At 45.6% G+C, this 17,450-nt stretch overlaps 1 protein-coding gene and 2 non-coding genes across 3 annotated transcripts; 1 reads left to right on the forward strand and 2 right to left on the reverse strand.

The window, feature by feature from the left end:
• Nucleotides 1-12,181: 12,181 nt before the first annotated feature.
• LOC117805548 lies at nt 12,182-12,300 on the reverse strand. Its single transcript, XR_004629487.1, has one exon. It is a non-coding gene; the product is annotated as a 5S ribosomal RNA (ribosomal RNA).
• Nucleotides 12,301-12,475: 175 nt separating this feature from the next.
• On the reverse strand, nt 12,476-12,594 carry LOC117805550. The gene has a single exon (XR_004629488.1). It is a non-coding gene; the product is annotated as a 5S ribosomal RNA (ribosomal RNA).
• A 173-nt stretch (nt 12,595-12,767) lies between these two features.
• LOC117805461 lies at nt 12,768-16,857 on the forward strand. The gene is made up of 7 exons (XM_034674191.1): nt 12,768-12,958; nt 13,567-14,110; nt 14,276-14,375; nt 14,649-15,784; nt 15,951-16,159; nt 16,290-16,611; nt 16,705-16,857. Exons 1-7 carry the CDS (start codon nt 12,906-12,908, stop codon nt 16,855-16,857), a joined length of 2,517 nt encoding a protein of 838 aa, XP_034530082.1. The 5' UTR covers nt 12,768-12,905.
• Nucleotides 16,858-17,450: the final 593 nt, after the last annotated feature.

The following is a 17,450-nucleotide window of genomic DNA, read 5'->3' on the forward strand; positions in this document are numbered from 1 at the left end:
CAGCGGAGAGCACTTTCCAGGTCTTGGTTAGCCCGTTCCGTTTGGCCATTGGACTGGGGATGGTATCCAGACGAGAGGCTGACCGTTGCTCCCAGTGCCCGGCAAAACTCTTTCCACACCCTGGACGTGAACTGGGGACCTCTATCCGACACTATATCCGCTGGAATTCCATGGATGCGGAACACGTGGTCCACCAGAAGATTCGCCGTCTCAGCCGCAGACGGTAGTTTGGAGAGGGCCACAAAGTGTACTGCCTTGGAAAAACGATCCACAATCGTTAGAACAGTGTCTTTACCTTGTGAAAGAGGCAGACCAGTCACGAAATCCAGGGCAATGTGCGACCAGGGACGGCCAGGCACTGGAAGCGGATGAAGTAGCCCAACAGGGGGTCGATGGGATGCCTTACTCCGGGCGCATACAGTGCAGGCCTTGACATATTCCTTGGTGTCGGCGGTCATGGTGGGCCACCAAAAGTGTCGTTTTATTACAGTCAGGGTGCGGAATGACCCAGGGTGGCAGGCAAAGCGAGAGGTGTGTCCCCACTCGAGCACCTGAGGACGGACACAAACAGGTACAAACAACCGACCCTGAGGACCACCACCAGGATCGGGGTTAGCACGAAGGGCCTCTCTGACCACCGACTCTATCGCCCATGTGAGAGACCCAACTAGACACGAGGGTGGGAGAATAGTGTCAGGTTCAGAGGGCTTTTCATTGTCATTGTGGAACTGTCTGGACAATGCATCCGGTTTAACATTTTTACTACCTGGTCGGTAGGTGAGGTTGAAGTTGAACCTTCCAAAGAACAGAGCCCACCTGGCTTGACGAGAGTTGAGGCGCTTGGCTCCCTGGATGTAGGCAAGGTTCTTATGGTCCGTCCAGACAGTGAAAGGTGATTCCGCTCCCTCCAACCAGTGTCTCCACTCTTCCAAAGCCAACTTGACCGCCAGTAACTCCCGGTTGCCGACATCATAGTTCTGCTCTGCAGGAGACAGTTTTTTCGAGTAGAAGGCACAGGGGTGTAGCTTGTCATCCCCTGACGCTCTTTGAGACAGAACAGCACCAACCCCGATGTCTGATGCGTCAACCTCCACAATGAATTGTCGACTGGAATCAGGCTGGATCAGCACCGGAGCAGAAGAGAATCGTCTCTTGAGGTCCTTGAAAGCATTCCCTGCCTCAAGGGACCAGACAAAAGGCACAGACAGAGAGGTCAGTCGAGTTAAAGGTGCCACTACCTTGCTGTAGTTCCGGATGAACCTCCGATAGAAGTTGGCGAAACCCAGGAACCTCTGGAGCTGCTTGCGGGAGTCTGGTTGAGGCCACTCAGTCACCGCCTGGACCTTAGCCGGATCCGCCCGCACCTTACCGCTCTCTATGATGTACCCCAGGAAAGAAACAGACGTAACATGGAACTCACTTTTCTCTCCTTTGACATACAGTTTGTTCTCCCACAACCTCTGCAGGACCTGGCGCACATGCACAATGTGCTCCTCGAGGCTGTGGGAAAAGATCAGAATATCGTCAATGTAGACGAAGACAGAGCGGTTAAGGAAGTCCCTTGACACATCATTTACCATAGTCTGAAATATGGCTGGGGCATTGGTTAATCCGAATGGCATGACTAGGTATTCGAAATGGCCCAAAGGGGTGTTAAAAGCAGTCTTCCATTCGTCCCCCTCCCTTATGCGCACCAGGTGATAGGCATTCCTGAGGTCCAATTTGGTGAAGATGGTAGCGCCATGCAAGGGATCAAAGGCCGAGTTGATGAGTGGCAAGGGGGATTTGTTCTTGACGGTAATGTTGTTAAGTCCACGAAAGTCAATGCAGGGTCTGAGAGTTTTATCCTTCTTGGCCACGAAGAAGAATCCTGCACCCAGAGGAGAGGAAGAGGACCTGATTATGCCAGAGTTCAGGGACTCAGTGATATAAGTCTCCATGCTTACTCTTTCAGGGGCGGAGAGGCTGAAGAGGCGACTGGTAGGTAGTGGAGCTCCAGGCAGTAGTTCTATAGCGCAGTCATAAGGCCTGTGGGGTGGTAAAGACAGGGCCCGCTGTTTGCTAAAAACCTCCGCCAGGTCATGGTACTCGGGAGGTATGGAGGAGAGGTCCGGGGGATCTGGTGGAGTAACACTGGGTTCACTGGAGCACGGGGGAACAGCAGATTTTAGACACGACGAATGACAAAATGAGCTCCAACTAATGACCTTACCGGCTGCCCAATCAATCACGGGGTTATGTTTTTGGAGCCAGGGTAAACCAAGAACTAGTGGAGCATGGGATGACATGACGTGGAATGCTATCTGTTCATGGTGATTACCAGCTAGCATGAGTGCTAACGGCTCAGTTTGATGGGTTATATGAGCCAGTAATTCACCATTCAATGCATTAACTGCCAGTGGGGTGTCAATGGGGAATGTCTCAATCAGGGAGTGAGTAATAAACTGAGAATCAAGCAAGTTAGAATCTGAACCGGAGTCAACTAGGGCTTCAAGAGTTATAGTTTTGCCTTTAACCAGGAAACAAGCATCAATATTGATGCGTTTTCGGGGTAAACTTGGAACCACAGTGCTACTCACCAGAACCCCGACTGTGACTGGTGAGGACTTGGGTTTAACCGGTGTGGGCAAGTGGCAAGCTGGTGACCAGGTTGTCCACAGTAGATGCAAAGACCTCCTTTAAAGCGCCGATTGCGCTCTGCTGGAGTGAGCTGGGTCCGTCCCAGCTGCATGGGCTCGTCGACTCCTATGGATGCCATACTCAGGGTAGAGTGGTTTGGCTTCAGGGGTCCCGGATGAGGCTGCAGCAGCAGTACCAAGTGAGCTCCCCGTGACCACATGTGCCCTCTCCCTGCGTCGTTCCCTGAGCCTGTTGTCTATCTTTATTGCTAAAGCTATTAGCTCATGTAAAGAGACTGTCTCTGCTCGCCCCACTAAGCAGTCTTTAACTGATTCATTAAGTCCCTTAAAAAAGATACTCTGGAGTGCACGGTCATCCCACCCCAATTCTGCAGCTAGCGTTCTGAACTCAACAGAGTAATTGGCTGTGCTGAGAGTCCCCTGACGCAAGCTGAGTAGCTTATTGCTAGCGTCATGGCTAGTAATGGGATGGTCAAACACTGAAGTCATGTCATTGGAAAAAAGCTCAAAAGTTGCGTTAGCGGTCAATGGACTGTGCCAAAAAGCAGTTCCCCAGGCCCTAGTCCTCCCCGTGAGTAATCCTAACACGTAGGCAATCTTAGCTCTGTCAGTCTGGTAAGTCAAAGGCTGTAATTCAAACACAAGTGAACATTGAAACAAAAAAGACTTACAGTCACCTAGGTTACCGTCATGACGTTCAGGGGCTGGCACGAAGGGCTCACGGGGATGAAATTGACTCAGTACTGCTGGGGAGAGAGGAGACACGGGAGGATTATTGATTTGTAGTTGGTTCTCTACACGAGAGAATCCAGAAGCCAGGTTGGCGAGGGAATCCTTTATCTCTCGCAGAGTCTGGTCGTGATGCCCAAGCATGATTCCTTGAGCAGACACCGCGTGTCGAAGGTCCGTCACAGGTGGACCTGCCTCTGAGTCCGCTGAGTCCATATTTTGGCCAGATCGTTCTGTTATGATTGTCACTAGGACTGGACCCAAATGCAAAACTCAGGCAAGCTGGATTGTGAAAAATACAAGTGTTTATTCAGAGTGAACTCCGTGGTAATGGCGCCGTGGGTAACGAGCGGAGCAGTCCCTCTTTCCAGAGTCCTTCCACAGAGGGTAACTGGAGCTCAGACAAAGGCAGGCAGGTTCAGCAGCAGACAGGGAAGCGATCAGCACCAGAGCAGGAAGCATGCACGGCAAACTCTGAATCTAAATGAAAATACACAAGGACGTCAGCTTGACACACACAAAGACAAGCAGAACAAAAACATGTTTGAGGAGCCACGGACTCAGTATACCACTGAAAAACTGAAGTACGATCTGGCAACGAGTAGGAGAGAATCCGGAGTCTTTATAGTAGAGGGTTGATTATTGAGTGGCTTCACCTGGTGTTGCCTGCAGAATGGAAACCCCGCCCACATTCACCCACAAGACACAAACAAGGGGAAGAGACACAGGAGGAGGAGCAACAGACAGGGAAATGACAAAACACACACAAAGAGGGAGAGGAGAGGGCTGCCATGATGAGGATCATGACAAAGTGGCTCCTGTTTGGCCTCTCTACCATGAAGGTCTGATCTGTGGAGTGCTCCAGAGAGAGGGTTGTCCTTCTGGACTTCTCCACAGAGGAATCCCTACTAAAAGAGTACGTACTCCGAAAAAACGGAAATGGCGTGCGCCAAAAATAATTCTGATTTATAAAACTGTTCTCACGAAAACTTTACGCAATGTTCTGTTTATAAATCACAAACCACCTGGAGATATGCGCACGTAGTTCAGCCTCTTATTCCGCCCTTTTCACGCCCACATTCAACCATATAAGGTCAATGCACAGAGCTTTATGAATGAACATGCAGACAAATGAGCCGGAAGATCAAAGGATCTCACTAGGGGTGACCCCAAATAGTGGAATATTCGACGATTCGTTCTAACGAGCCTTAGTTGACTGCCAATCTCATAGTCGAATATTTGCATATGAAACCTGGATCATTCCATTCAAACCATGGGGGTGCTCAATGTCTAATATTACGTAAAAATAGTGTCTCATTTATCCTATTTTTATATAGGTATAGACTTATTCAATGTAATTCTGAGAACAGCTCTTGAAGTGTTAAATCTCCTTAAAGTGGTAATTAAATCTCCTTAAGGTGGTAATTAAAGGTGGACTCTCCCATTTAGTGGGGACCTGTGGAGCAGACGTACCTCAGCTGGTCTTTAAATCTTTCTACGTTCATGGCAGCTCAAAATGTCAGGAAATAAAACTTCAGTTGATTCTAAAAAATAGTGATGAAGATGAGGAGCAGCTTCATGAAGAGGACTGTGAGATCAAGGATTACCAGACCACACAAAAACTGTACGGGGCCAAAAGAACGAGGAGGGATACCCAAAGCTGTCTGAAGCCTCAAAAACAATCCACAGCATCCCATCCACCTCCACACCATCAGAGAGGATATTCTCACAGACAGGATTTACAGTCAACAAAGACAGGAGCGCACTTCTGCCCGTACACACGATGGTTTTCCTCACGTACAGTTTGAAAAGACTCAAGAGGACAAAGACGAGATGAAAGACTGTTTTAAAAGGTTCTGTTAAGAGATCTAAAAACCCTTTAGCTGGTTCAGGTTTGATTTTGAACATTATACAAATGTTTAGCCTTAAGTTGGACAAACTACCCTCTGCAGTGCTACTCTCCTCTGTGTGAACACTGTTTAAATATCTCCTGGTTCCTTACTCTATAGTGGCGTGTTGTTCCATGTTTAACTGATGGTGGTCTTATTTGAGTTTTCTCTCCTTCATCACCTCGTTGTTTTTGCAATATAGATTTAAAAAATCTAAGTTTTATATTTATAATATTCTGTTGTCCCTTTTACTTTAAGCTATGAGTCTCTTAATTGTAAATGGTTATGTGTAACATTGTCATGCGGTCACCATCATGCAGACTTTGGGTCAATAAGGAAAAACAACAAACAATCGACAATCGTCGACTATGGGCAAAATCTGATGAATCAGATTCAACTAAGCAAATCCTTAGTCGGGCTCACCCCTAGTTCTCACGGTGAATCACGGCAACAACAGAGAGGAAGACTGAGGAAATAAAGTTTCTGACACAAACCGTGGTCCTCATGAATGAAGCGGAGTTCAGAGAGCACTTAGTGTTTGTTTCTTACTGCAGGAGGGACACAATAAAAAAAAAATATATATAGAGTGACTGCACGTCGCTGCAGCATTCATGTATCTCTCAGCAGAGCCAGAGCATCCATCATTTATCATTACGCACATGTCTCACTGCAGTGTTTCATGTTTACACACACTTTTATTTCACATTACAGAGAGCTCACGTCCTTCAGAGATCTCCTCTCTGATATTATCTGACAGAAGTTTGATCTTTGAATATAAGTTTTAATGTGCTGGTTTCATCATGGACAGCTTGGCCTGCGCTCTGACTGATTATGATGATATGTAGGATAATAAGAGAACCGGTCATGTCTTTACTCACACTGTTCTCATTAACACAGTAAACACATGCAGGTGAGGGAGATGTGATCAGTGTGTGAGGCAGCCGGTGTCTCTGCGCTCCGTGTGCGTCGTACAGCAGTCTTTATTAAAAGTATAACTACACTCAGTGACTCTGTACAGCAGTCTTTATTAAAGTATAACTACACTCAGTGACTCTATACAGCAGTCTTTATTAAAGTATAACTACACTCAGTGACTCTATACAGCAGTCTTTATTAAAAGTATAACTACACTCAGTGACTCTGTACAGCAGTCTTTATTAAAGTATAACTACACTCAGTGACTCTGTACAGCAGTCTTTATTAAAGTATAACTACACTCAGTGACTCTGTACAGCAGTCTTTATTAAAGTATAACTACACTCAGTGACTCTGCACAGCAGTCTTTATTAAAAGTATAACTACACTCAGTGACTCTGTACAGCAGTCTTTATTAAAGTATAACTACACTCAGTGACTCTGCACAGTGTTAGAATCATTGAAAACATGACTGTTCTGACAGCTTATTGGAAAGGACTCACCACAGACACACGTTCAAATAGAACATGTAGATTTTAGTGATGATGGTGACGCACGTCTGTTAATATGTTAGTCAATGAAATGAAATGTGTAAAAGGCATTCAAATATAATCTAACTTCAGTTCTCCCTCTCACCAACTGCGTCACCAATTTCCCCCTGCCTCTAAAATGTACGTACGCCTGGGTCAGAGTTTGCTTACCGGTAGTCACATTTTACCGTCATGTTTGTTTTTCATAAATCACAAACTTGGTGTGCAACTGGTGTACGCCAATTTCAGGCCCCGTTTTGTGCGTGAGCAACGTTTATAAATGAGATCCCTGGTGATTTCAACTTCTTTCATTTATGTATGATGGACACCACTGAGCTCTTTGGGACCTTCAATGCAGCAGAAATATTGTCTGTGCCCTTCCCCAGAACTGTGCGTTGATACAATCCTGTCTTGGAGGTCTACAGACACTTCCTTTGACTTCAAGTCTTGGTTTGTGCTCAGACATGCACTGCTAACTGTAGGATCTTATATAGACAGGTGTGTGCCTTTCCAAATCATGTCCAATCAATTGAATTTACCACAGGTGGACTCCAATCAAGTTGTAGAAACATTTCAAGGATGGTCAGAGGAAACAGGATGAACCTGAGCTCAGTTTTGAGTTTAAAGGCAAAGGGTCTGAATACTTCTGTACATGCAATATTTGAGGGTTTTATTTTTAATTCATTTGCAAAAATGTCTACAAAACATTTTTCACTTCGTCATTATGGAGTGTTGTGTGTAGAATATTGAGGGGAAAAAATAATGTAATCAATTTTGGAATAAGGCTGTAACACAACAAAATGTAGAAAATGTGAAGGGGTTTGAATACTTTCCGTAGCCACTGTATATAGATATAGGAGATTGAGTAACTCACGAAGAACAACATTTTTACCTCTTCAGTGTCTAAATTATCTGAGCCTGGAGGATAAGACGAAGTTTTTAAATCCAATAAAGTCAGCCTCCTAGCATAAGAGGACTTTGTATATTTATAATCAGCCTTTTGCTGGAGTGGAGAGATCAGCAAAGGACGTCCTGTTAACACAAACATGAATAAAGGATCTAGAAGTAAAAAGTGAGGAGAAAAGGGTCTTCTGCTCAGTGTTGGTTCTCTGTGTGGAGCTGTGTGAAGTGATTTATTAGCTGCATGTTTCTGCATTCATATAAGGACTCCTCAAGCACTTGTTTAACAGTATTTTTAGATCTCAACTCTAAAGACCTCGTATTGAGTATGGACTGTTGACCATGATCGAATGACAACGGTCAAGGATGCCTGTCACAATCAATCGTATTTATTAGCTAAGGGCTCCTCTCTTGCAAATTCCTGTAGACTCCTGGAGCCACTTTTACATATAACTGAGGCCTCCTGGAGTTCTTCTAAATAACATAGGCTTTGTCTTATATGGTTGCATTGTGAGATACTTCAATGCTTATCTATTTCATTTAGCATTTTAGTAGGTAATAAACTAAATCAAGTCAAGCTTTATTTATAGAGCACATTTAAAACAACCTAACTTGACCAAAGTGCAGTACAGATATTAAAATACAATATAATCATTCACAATATAACAATAAATAAAAACAATAAAAGAATAGTAAGAGCCCAATTCAGGAAATAAAAGAGTAAAAAAGTAAAAAAAACAAGGATTCTTGTTTAGCTGGGACTGAACACCAAGGAGAAAAGATGGGTTTTCAGGAGTGTTTTAAAGTGCTCAACAGACTGTGCAGCTCTAACCTGGAAAGGTAGGCTGTTCCACAGCTTTGGGGCCGCCACTGAGAAGGCTCTGTCCCCACGAGTAGAGAGTCTGGACCGAGGTTCTGCCAGGAGCAGCTGGTTTGACGACCTAAGTGCTCTGCAAGTACTGTGAGGCTGTACAAGGTCTAATAAATAGGACGGTGCCAGACCATTTAAACACTTAAAAACAATTAACGACACCTTGAACTGGATCCTAAAGTTAACAGGCAACCAGTGCAAAGACTCAAGGACAGGACTGATGTGATCCCGCCGTTTCTTTCCAGTCAGCAGGCGGGCGGCTGCATTTTGGACGACTTGTAGGCGACGCAATGTTGACTGTTCAAGACCAACAAACAAAGAGTCACAGTAATCCAAGCGTGATGTAATAAAGGTGTGAATCACTCTCTAGAAATCGTTTCTGGGAAGATGAGGCTTCACTTTCACTAGTAGTCTTAGCTTAAAGAAGCTTGTTTTAACAATAGAGCTTATCTGCCTGTCTAAGACAAGCATTGTAAGTTATTGATATTATCAAACGGTAATAGTTACAGATTTATGGGTTAAGTTAGTATTCAACATGTACTTATATTGATTTGACTATATTTACTAATACATATTTATATAAATTGCATGATTTCACTCTCTGAATTACCTTGTAGTCTTCAGCAATTATGTTTTTGTCATTTACAACATCAAAGGCCCCCTTCTGTTTGAAAAGCATTTGTAGATTTTTGTAGTGCTTCTCAACATTTTCCTCACTGCAAGGACCACAAAAAACTACAAATGCACTTTTAAAGGACATCATCCATCTCTTTTAGACTGGAGCAACACGCAAGGAGTCCAAATGTATGCATCCCCAGCTTGTAGTGTTTTGGTATTCTGGAAAGAAAGCAATCACAAACAGTTATTTTAGTTGTTGTTCTTTTTTCATTTTGATTATAAGTTGAATTTCTGAAAGACATCTAAAAAAAAACAATCATACTTTAAAAAATAAAACATACTGCTTTTTGCACAGATCCTTTGCGTTCTTCATAACGTGACTGAGACATCTGTGCAGAATCAGGAGGTCAAATTTGGAGTTGGGATGCTGTCCTGTGATAAGACATAAATACTTCTGTAAGAGATCTTCAAGACTTGCTCTGCAGAAGGTTATTGAAATGGACCGCATTAGCACGATGGAGCCATCACATATGATCATCACAGGCCTTCTGTTGGCCCGGCTCCCATACATTCTGATGAGGTCTGTTTGAAATGCTTGAAGGAAGTGAGTTATAGATGCTGTGGTGTGATCAAGTGGGATATATGTTGCAACAGCAAGTGGTGAGGCTCCTTTTATTGAATTTCTGACAACCAGCCCATCACACAGTATGGCTTGCTGCTTGCACTTTCTCACTGAACTAAACTGCCTGTGGCATCCAAATAAACAATGTTCCCCTTGGATCTGTCAAAAAACACAGACAGTGTTTTTTGGACCACAGCATTATCCCTTTTGACTCCATCAACACCTTTTGTAGAACCTCATCATCTTTTCCAGTTTGCTCCTTCAGCATCTCTTGAAGGCTTGTTAATTCATTTGAATGTGGTCGTGTAATTGTCCTTTGGGCCCAAGCAAAGTTTTTCAAAACTTCTTTTGAAGGTGCATTGTCTCTGCAGCCAGATTCCATCACTTCGTCTGGAATTTTTAGCAAGGACTCCAAATACAGGGTCCTTGGTCATTTGGATTCAAGCTGTTCTGCTGAAGATTTTCAAGCATGTGCTCTTACTGGCCGTCTTTTTATTTCTTCTCTGCTATGCCACACCTCTCCTGTGAAAGTCACACCTGCCGTAAGACTTTTTTCATCCCTGACCTCTACGTTAATGGTTACATTGCAGACTTCAAATCTGCAGTAACATGTTGACCTGAATAAGGTAGTCTGTATTCTCTCCCCATGTACTCAAAACTAATCCCAATCATTCTCCCATCACCATCATCCACACACGTCTTCACTCTCTCAATCACTCCCCTCTTCACTAAAGTAGCCACCCCTCTTGCTCTCATCCCACCATTATTCACAAACACTTGTCCCATCCATACTCTTTCAACCTCCCTCACACACTCCCCATCCCAATGTGTCTCCTGAATACAAACAATGTAAGTCCCACACATGGTCAGCGCCTGCGTCCACCTCTCCCGTCCCCTCAGCCCATTTCCATTGAAAGAGGAGATCGACACCATCACATACAGAAACAAAAAGACAAACAACATTATTATGCCGGCTTAAATTTGACCTTGGCCCCTCTCTTATCTTTGCTCCCGAGGGGTCTCTTCCTATTCTTGATGACATCATTGATATCTCCCCCCTCGCTGTCAGAGGTATCACACAATACAGACTCCCCGAGTGTCCCCTTTCCCTCCCCTGTCTTACCTGTACCCCTTGTGTCAGTCTTTCTGTGTCCCAGTCTCTGTCCTCCCTCCTCCTCTCCGGCGCCCCGCTGCTCCCTCTCCGCCGCGCCGCTGCGCTCCTCGTGCGCTTTTTCTCCTCGCTCTGCTTCACCTCCACCTCCCTCCACGCTCCCGTCCCCGTCATCCTCCATCGGCTCCACGCCTCCCGCCTCTCCGGTCTCCTCCGCTCCGGGCTGGTCACCACCATCACTCTGCACCTCCTCACCGTCTCCGTCTCCATCAGTTGCTGCGCCTTCCTCCCTGCGCTCCCTCCTCTCCTCCTGAACGCACTCCCACACGTAATGTCCCTGCCCTCCGCAGCGGAAGCAAAGAAAGTCCGGGCAGTCTCTGCGGATGTGTCCCGGCCTGATGCAGAGCCGACAGACCCTGACCTGCCTGTCATGAATGACCCTGAAGTGCTCCATGCCCTCCAGGGTCGAGAATCTTGTCGAGTAAGGGAGAGACTTCACCTCCTCATTAAACCTGACTTTCAGGAAGCGCGTCCCATCCGCCACCTCCGTACCAGGCCACATTCTCCTCCTCACACTCGACACCGGCCTCACACCCCACTCTGCCAACCTGTCAAATATGTCCTGGTCGGAGACATAGACAGGCAGACTCAGAAATGACACCACCAGCTCATCATTGTTGATTTCTCTAGCCGCAATCATGGTGTCCCCCAGTTTTATTCCGTCCAGGAGTCGATTTTTCCCCTCCTCCGTCCCCATCGTTATCTCCAGCCTCCCTGGCCCTCTCTGGCGACAACCGACCACCACACCACAGTCCTTCTGGATTGCCCCTAGGACCTCCATCGTTGTGAGCGTGTCCTCACCCTCCACCGTGGCAAAGACTGTCAAAACTTTCTGGAAGTCCGCCACGTCAGCATTTCCAGTGCGCTCCCCACGGCTTTCTCCCGTCCTCCTCCCTTCCATGGTGTTACACAGAAACAATACAAATAACCACCCCTAACACCAACTGGTGCCAGGGGGGTGGAAAGTACACAAACCCCTCAGTAAACAAGGTAATTGAAAAAAAGCAACTGTCCTTTTTTCCGTTCTCCTTTCTGCACGGCCCTCCCACACACACACACACACAGACTCCTCCGCTCCCGCTCCGCACATGCGCACTCGGGCGTGTTCAGGGTGGTATGGCCGTAAGCGAGAGTATCAGGTGCAAAACAGCCACTTATAGGCTGTGGCAGCCGGCAGCCAGAATGTGGCGGGGAACGAGGCCCCGCCACATTCTTTTAAAATCTGGCGCACGTCTGTCTCTTTGCCTCTTTTCAGTCAGGCCGCTTTTTCTGCAGAGAAATTTGAAAAAAAGAAAAAAGCTTACAGCACCTGGTATTCCCAGGCGGTCTCCCATCCAAGTACTAACCAGGCCCGACCCTGCTTAGCTTCCGAGATCGGACGAGATCGGGCGTGTTCAGGGTGGTATGGCCGTAAGCCAGAGTATCAGGTGCAAAACAGCCACTTATAGGCGGTGGGGCAGCCTGCAGCCAGAATGTGGCGGGGCACGAGGCCCCGCCACATTCTTTTAAAATCTGGCGCACGTCTGTCTCTTTGCCTCTTTTCAGTCAGGCCGCTCGCTTTTTCTGCAGAGAAATTTGAAAAAAAGAAAAAAGCTTACAGCACCTGGTATTCCCAGGCGGTCTCCCATCCAAGTACTAACCAGGCCCGACCCTGCTTAGCTTCCGAGATCGGACGAGATCGGGCGTGTTCAGGGTGGTATGGCCGTAAGCGAGAGTATCAGGTGCAAAACAGCCACTTATAGGCAGCCTGCAGCCTGCAGCCAGAATGTGGCGGGGAACGAGGCCCCGCCACATTCTTTTAAAATCTGGCGCACGTCTGTCTCTTTGCCTCTTTTCAGTCAGGCCGCTTTTTCTGCAGAGAAATTTGAAAAAAAGAAAAAAGCTTACAGCACCTGGTATTCCCAAGCTATCTCCCCACTAAGTCCCTATCTCGACCAATGGTTGAGCGCTGTTGAGCAGAATTGAGCGCTCAACCCACCAATCATTGAGCGAGGATTTTCCTCAACGGACCAATCAGCGTCATGTCGAACGCGAACGACGAGACAGCCATAATGACAGCCGTCATTACGCTTCGGTAAGTCTAATCTTCTCTCCATCTTTTTTGTACATATTTTAGCGTACATTAAACTAGCTTGGAGCTGGTTTGAATGAATGAAAAGATTCCCTGATAATCGGGAACTTTCTGTGTTAAAAATCCCATTGTTTACATATTCACGAATTAGAATGTTCAATGGCATCATTGTTTGTATTGACAATGTAGGCTATCGCTAACCTGCCCGTAGTTCGGCATCTTATTATTGTGAGAATTTCTGCACATTGTATCACTTGTATCATCATGACAGCATGTTACCAAATTCATAAACTGTTGTAGTAAATGTGAAACAAATGATTGTCAATCTATTATGTTAGGGTGACCATATTTTGATTACTGAAAACCAGGACACTCGGCCCGGCAATGAAATACTCAAATGATACTCGAAGTTGACTCAAAGATGCCGTATAATTTCAATGGTCACCCTAATTATCATAAGGTATATGTTACCTCAGTTACCTCATCAGTAAATAACCCGACTTACTATTAACACATGAGCTATTTAGTTATCTAAAACAGGACAAAACACGATTTTTGTACAGCTCCATATTGGAAAACCTGATTAATAAATATTTGTTTATGTTGTAAAGGTTAAACATGGAGAAGAAGACACACGAGTGCAGTTTGTGCAACAAGACTTTCACTGAGAAGTCTAACCTGACCAGGCATATGAAGCTTCATGCTCCAAAGGAAATTGAGTGTGATGTGTGTGGTAAAAGCTTCACCTTCAAACAACAGCTGGACTCCCACCTGAAGCAGCATCTGTACCCACACATTCCTCTGTATAGACAGGGAGAGGCCAGGCTGCTGTGTTCAGATGCAGCTAAGATTGTGGCAAAGGCCCCCAGCAAAGCAGTAGACCCTGGATGGCTGGATCCCGAAAAGGCAGAGGTGGCTGCCAAGAAATCTGGAGGGGAAATGTGGAAAGGGCAGTTCGTCATCACATTCGGCAAGTATGCTGGACAGTCATTCAGATGGCTGCTTGAAAACGATGTCGGCTGGGTGGTATGGTTGCTCTCTGAATATTGCCAGAAGGGTGAGAAGAATGAGCTTCTTAAATGGCAAAAGGAGCGAATGCTGGAGTTTGTTCGAGGGTTCCCTTCTGTCACATGTCATCTTGACAAGAGGCTGGAGGTAAGATAACTGGGTTATTTCTCCTTTACCTAACATTACATTGTAATTACTGTTTTGTTTATGGACAGGACACATTTAGCACCTTCAATTGAAAACAGAAGCTTTAGACATAGTAAGAACTCATGGGAGGTGTTGAGTAAAACAGGTGTATTTTATTTTCTGCAGAAACAGGAATCAACAAAACAAAAGGTGGCTGAATCTTCTGTTTCCGAGTTACAGCAGGAACCTGGCTATGCGAGTGATGCTGAACTGTTGGCTGCTGCTGGTAATATTATGCTAAAATGAAAATCAAATAACCTTTTTAGGACAGAGGTATTACAACACATGCACTGTATATGTATACTTACACGAAAGGAATGAAAGCCGTAATCTGAGTTTAGTAAAAATAGACCATTTTCATGTAAAATAATGCAGATTAAGAAAGCTTCTTTAGAACATTACAGCCATGTTTAATCTCAGGAATGTTTGTGTTTTGTGAAATTCATTACTACATATGAAGCCATGTAGTTAATACATTTTTGTGGCTTTTCTTCTTCAGAACAAGTCCTTGACGAGTCTGAGGTGCCCGTCTCTACACAGCTTACCACCTGGGGAGAGCTTGCTCCAGCTGTGACTCAGGACTCTTCCAACAGGCCCAGCACATCTCAGGGATGGCCCTCATCCACAGCAGAGAGCTCTGCTTCAGAATCCAGTGGCATCGTGCTGGAGGGTTGGCAGAAATACTGGGAGCAGCCACTTGCATCTGCCCAAGCCCTTGGTATAGCCCCTCCTAACATCAGGTGGCTAAAATACGATGAGAGGTATGGTCTCTTTGATGGCTCATCTAAGTATAAAAACATAAAGGGTGAGATAGTGGAGAGGAAGCTCTTAAAGGAGAAGATGGAGTTCCACCCGCCTCCTCATCCTGTATCTGTCAAGGGAGCAGTACCCAACATGATGGCCTTTTTTACCACCCCTGCCTTCTTCTGGCGGCCAGTTGGTGTGATGAAAGCCAAGATCTGCTGCCCCAACACCAACTGCCCTGCACCGCCAGGGGAATACCTGGAGAAGAAAGGCTTTGGCAGTTACGCTAGGCAAGTGTGTGGGATGATGTATAATTACACCCTGTTGACAGAGAAACTAAAATGTTCTCACTGTGAAAAGATGAGGCAGGCAGTGAGCAAGACGCACGGTGATGCAGACTGTGACGAGGAGGAGGAGGAGGAGAATTCACATCACATGCAACAGTACATGTGGTTGGCACACAGTCCCAAGATTCTGATGAACCTTGCCCCAGCCATCAGAAGCATGTTTCCTGCCATTCTGTGTGGGAAGCGTGCTATTGACAGAGGTGTCGTCACCCTGCTGAGTGACCGGCTCAATGCTGTGTCCATGAGTAAGGTACAGAGACTGCTGCAGCAGGGCCATGATGAGTGGTATGTCCAGCGGCGTGACCTTTACCAGACTCTCCTGTACGAGGCCCACACAGCTGGATCTTCATCGTCTCAGACTGGCATCCTGTCTTTTGTGAAAGCCCCTGGTACATACACCCCTCCCCTCCCCCAGTCTCCCCTTCCATTTGCCCGTGTGCTGAGGCGTGCACACATGATCATGGAAATGGAAAGGATGCCTGTGTACCGAGCTGCCATCCTCAGTGTGACTGGAGAAATCCTCTGCATTGATGGTACCAAAAAGGTATGTATAAAATGTCACTTTGATCAGTATTATGTTATGCTAATGAAGCTCAGCTCTTGATAATCAAGTTGAGTGAGAATACTTAGTAATTCATAGACATGATGTAGACAGACTGTAAAAAATGTTAAGAAACACAATAATATGAATTTTCTGCTTTGTTTTTTAGGTCCTTAAGAAGATATATGGTGATGGCCAGGGCACCATGCAGTATGTCACCAGTGTTCTGAATGAATGGGGCCAGTTCTTGACGACGGTGGTGGTGGCAGCTGAGTCTGAGGGGTGCTACAGGCGTATGGCGAGCGGTCTGATTGCCCGGTTCCAACGTGCAAACGCTCCTGCACCAAAGGTCATATATGCAGACAACAACTGTTGTCGGTAAGTTAAATAATACCTCCATATAACTGATAATGAAATTAATAATTCAATTGATAGATGAAACAGTTAACACTAAATAGCATATTTTTAAAAGGAACACATGCTGTATCAAATGTTGATATCATTTCAGTGACAGTGGCTCATCCTTCCTGGAGACTCTGTTCAGTGACTGGGTGCAGAAGGGTACCGTGGTCAGACTGGACATCCGACACTGGCTGCACCGCTGGGATACTGTTGTGATCAAGCAGAGCCATGCCAAGTATGGGGGGTTCATGAGTGCCTTAGCAGGTGCACTGCTGGCCTACAACAAGGACGACATGATGCTCTTAGTCCAGGCTGTCAGGAGTGGCAACAAAGAATTGTACGCCTCATATTCTGACGAGGAAATGATAGCCTTCCTCAAGCCTCACCAGATCAGGTCTTACGTCAGGCGCATTACCCGTGGTGTTGACGTAAGTGCAAAATTAATCCACATATTAATTTCATGAATTAGAAGCATCACACTACAAGATGAGCCCTCATTTTATGTTGAATATATGTTACAGGAGACAGCTTCAGTGATTGAGTCCATCATTGCCGAGTTCAAGGGACCAGCAGGCCTTGATATTGATGGCATCCACCTGTTCAAGTCAACAGAGGCAGTTGATGCTCACTGGGCAATTTCAAGCAAGCATCTTAGTTTTATGCAGGTGGGTTAATGTCTTTGTTATCACGTAATCATGTGTCATTGTAAAACCATCTAAACCAATATTGCAATATTTCAAAGGACACCCGAATAACCAAGAAACTTGCAATTTGTCGTGTGTTTTACAGGATCCCCCTGGCATACAGCTGTACGTCATTGTGAAGGTGGTGGTGCTGCATGGTGTTCAGCTGAACAAGTACAGGTGCCGACGAGGCAGTAATTCCTTGGAGGGGTTGCACGCACACCTGTACAATGCCATTCCTTCCCATAGATGTGGTGTTATGCAATTCCAAGTAAGTAATAAAATGACACTTCACATTTGCCAAACATCTCTCATAGATGGGAAAAAGACTTGAACAATGAATATATTGAGGATGATTGGCAGGCAACTATATGCCTGATCAGGTCCACATCTACTTGTAACCAGCTGATAGAAACTCAGTACAAGATACTCCACAGGCTGCATATTACTCCTGTTATTTTAAACAATTTTGACCATTCCATCTCTCCTCTGTGTACCAAATGCAACGTAGAAAGGGGGACATATTTCCATTACTTTTGGGAATGTAAACTGATTCTCAGATTTTGGACACTTATTTCAAAGGT

This window comes from Notolabrus celidotus, chromosome 21 (assembly GCF_009762535.1).
Source record: "Notolabrus celidotus isolate fNotCel1 chromosome 21, fNotCel1.pri, whole genome shotgun sequence".
Taxonomy (NCBI): Eukaryota; Metazoa; Chordata; class Actinopteri; order Labriformes; family Labridae; genus Notolabrus; species Notolabrus celidotus.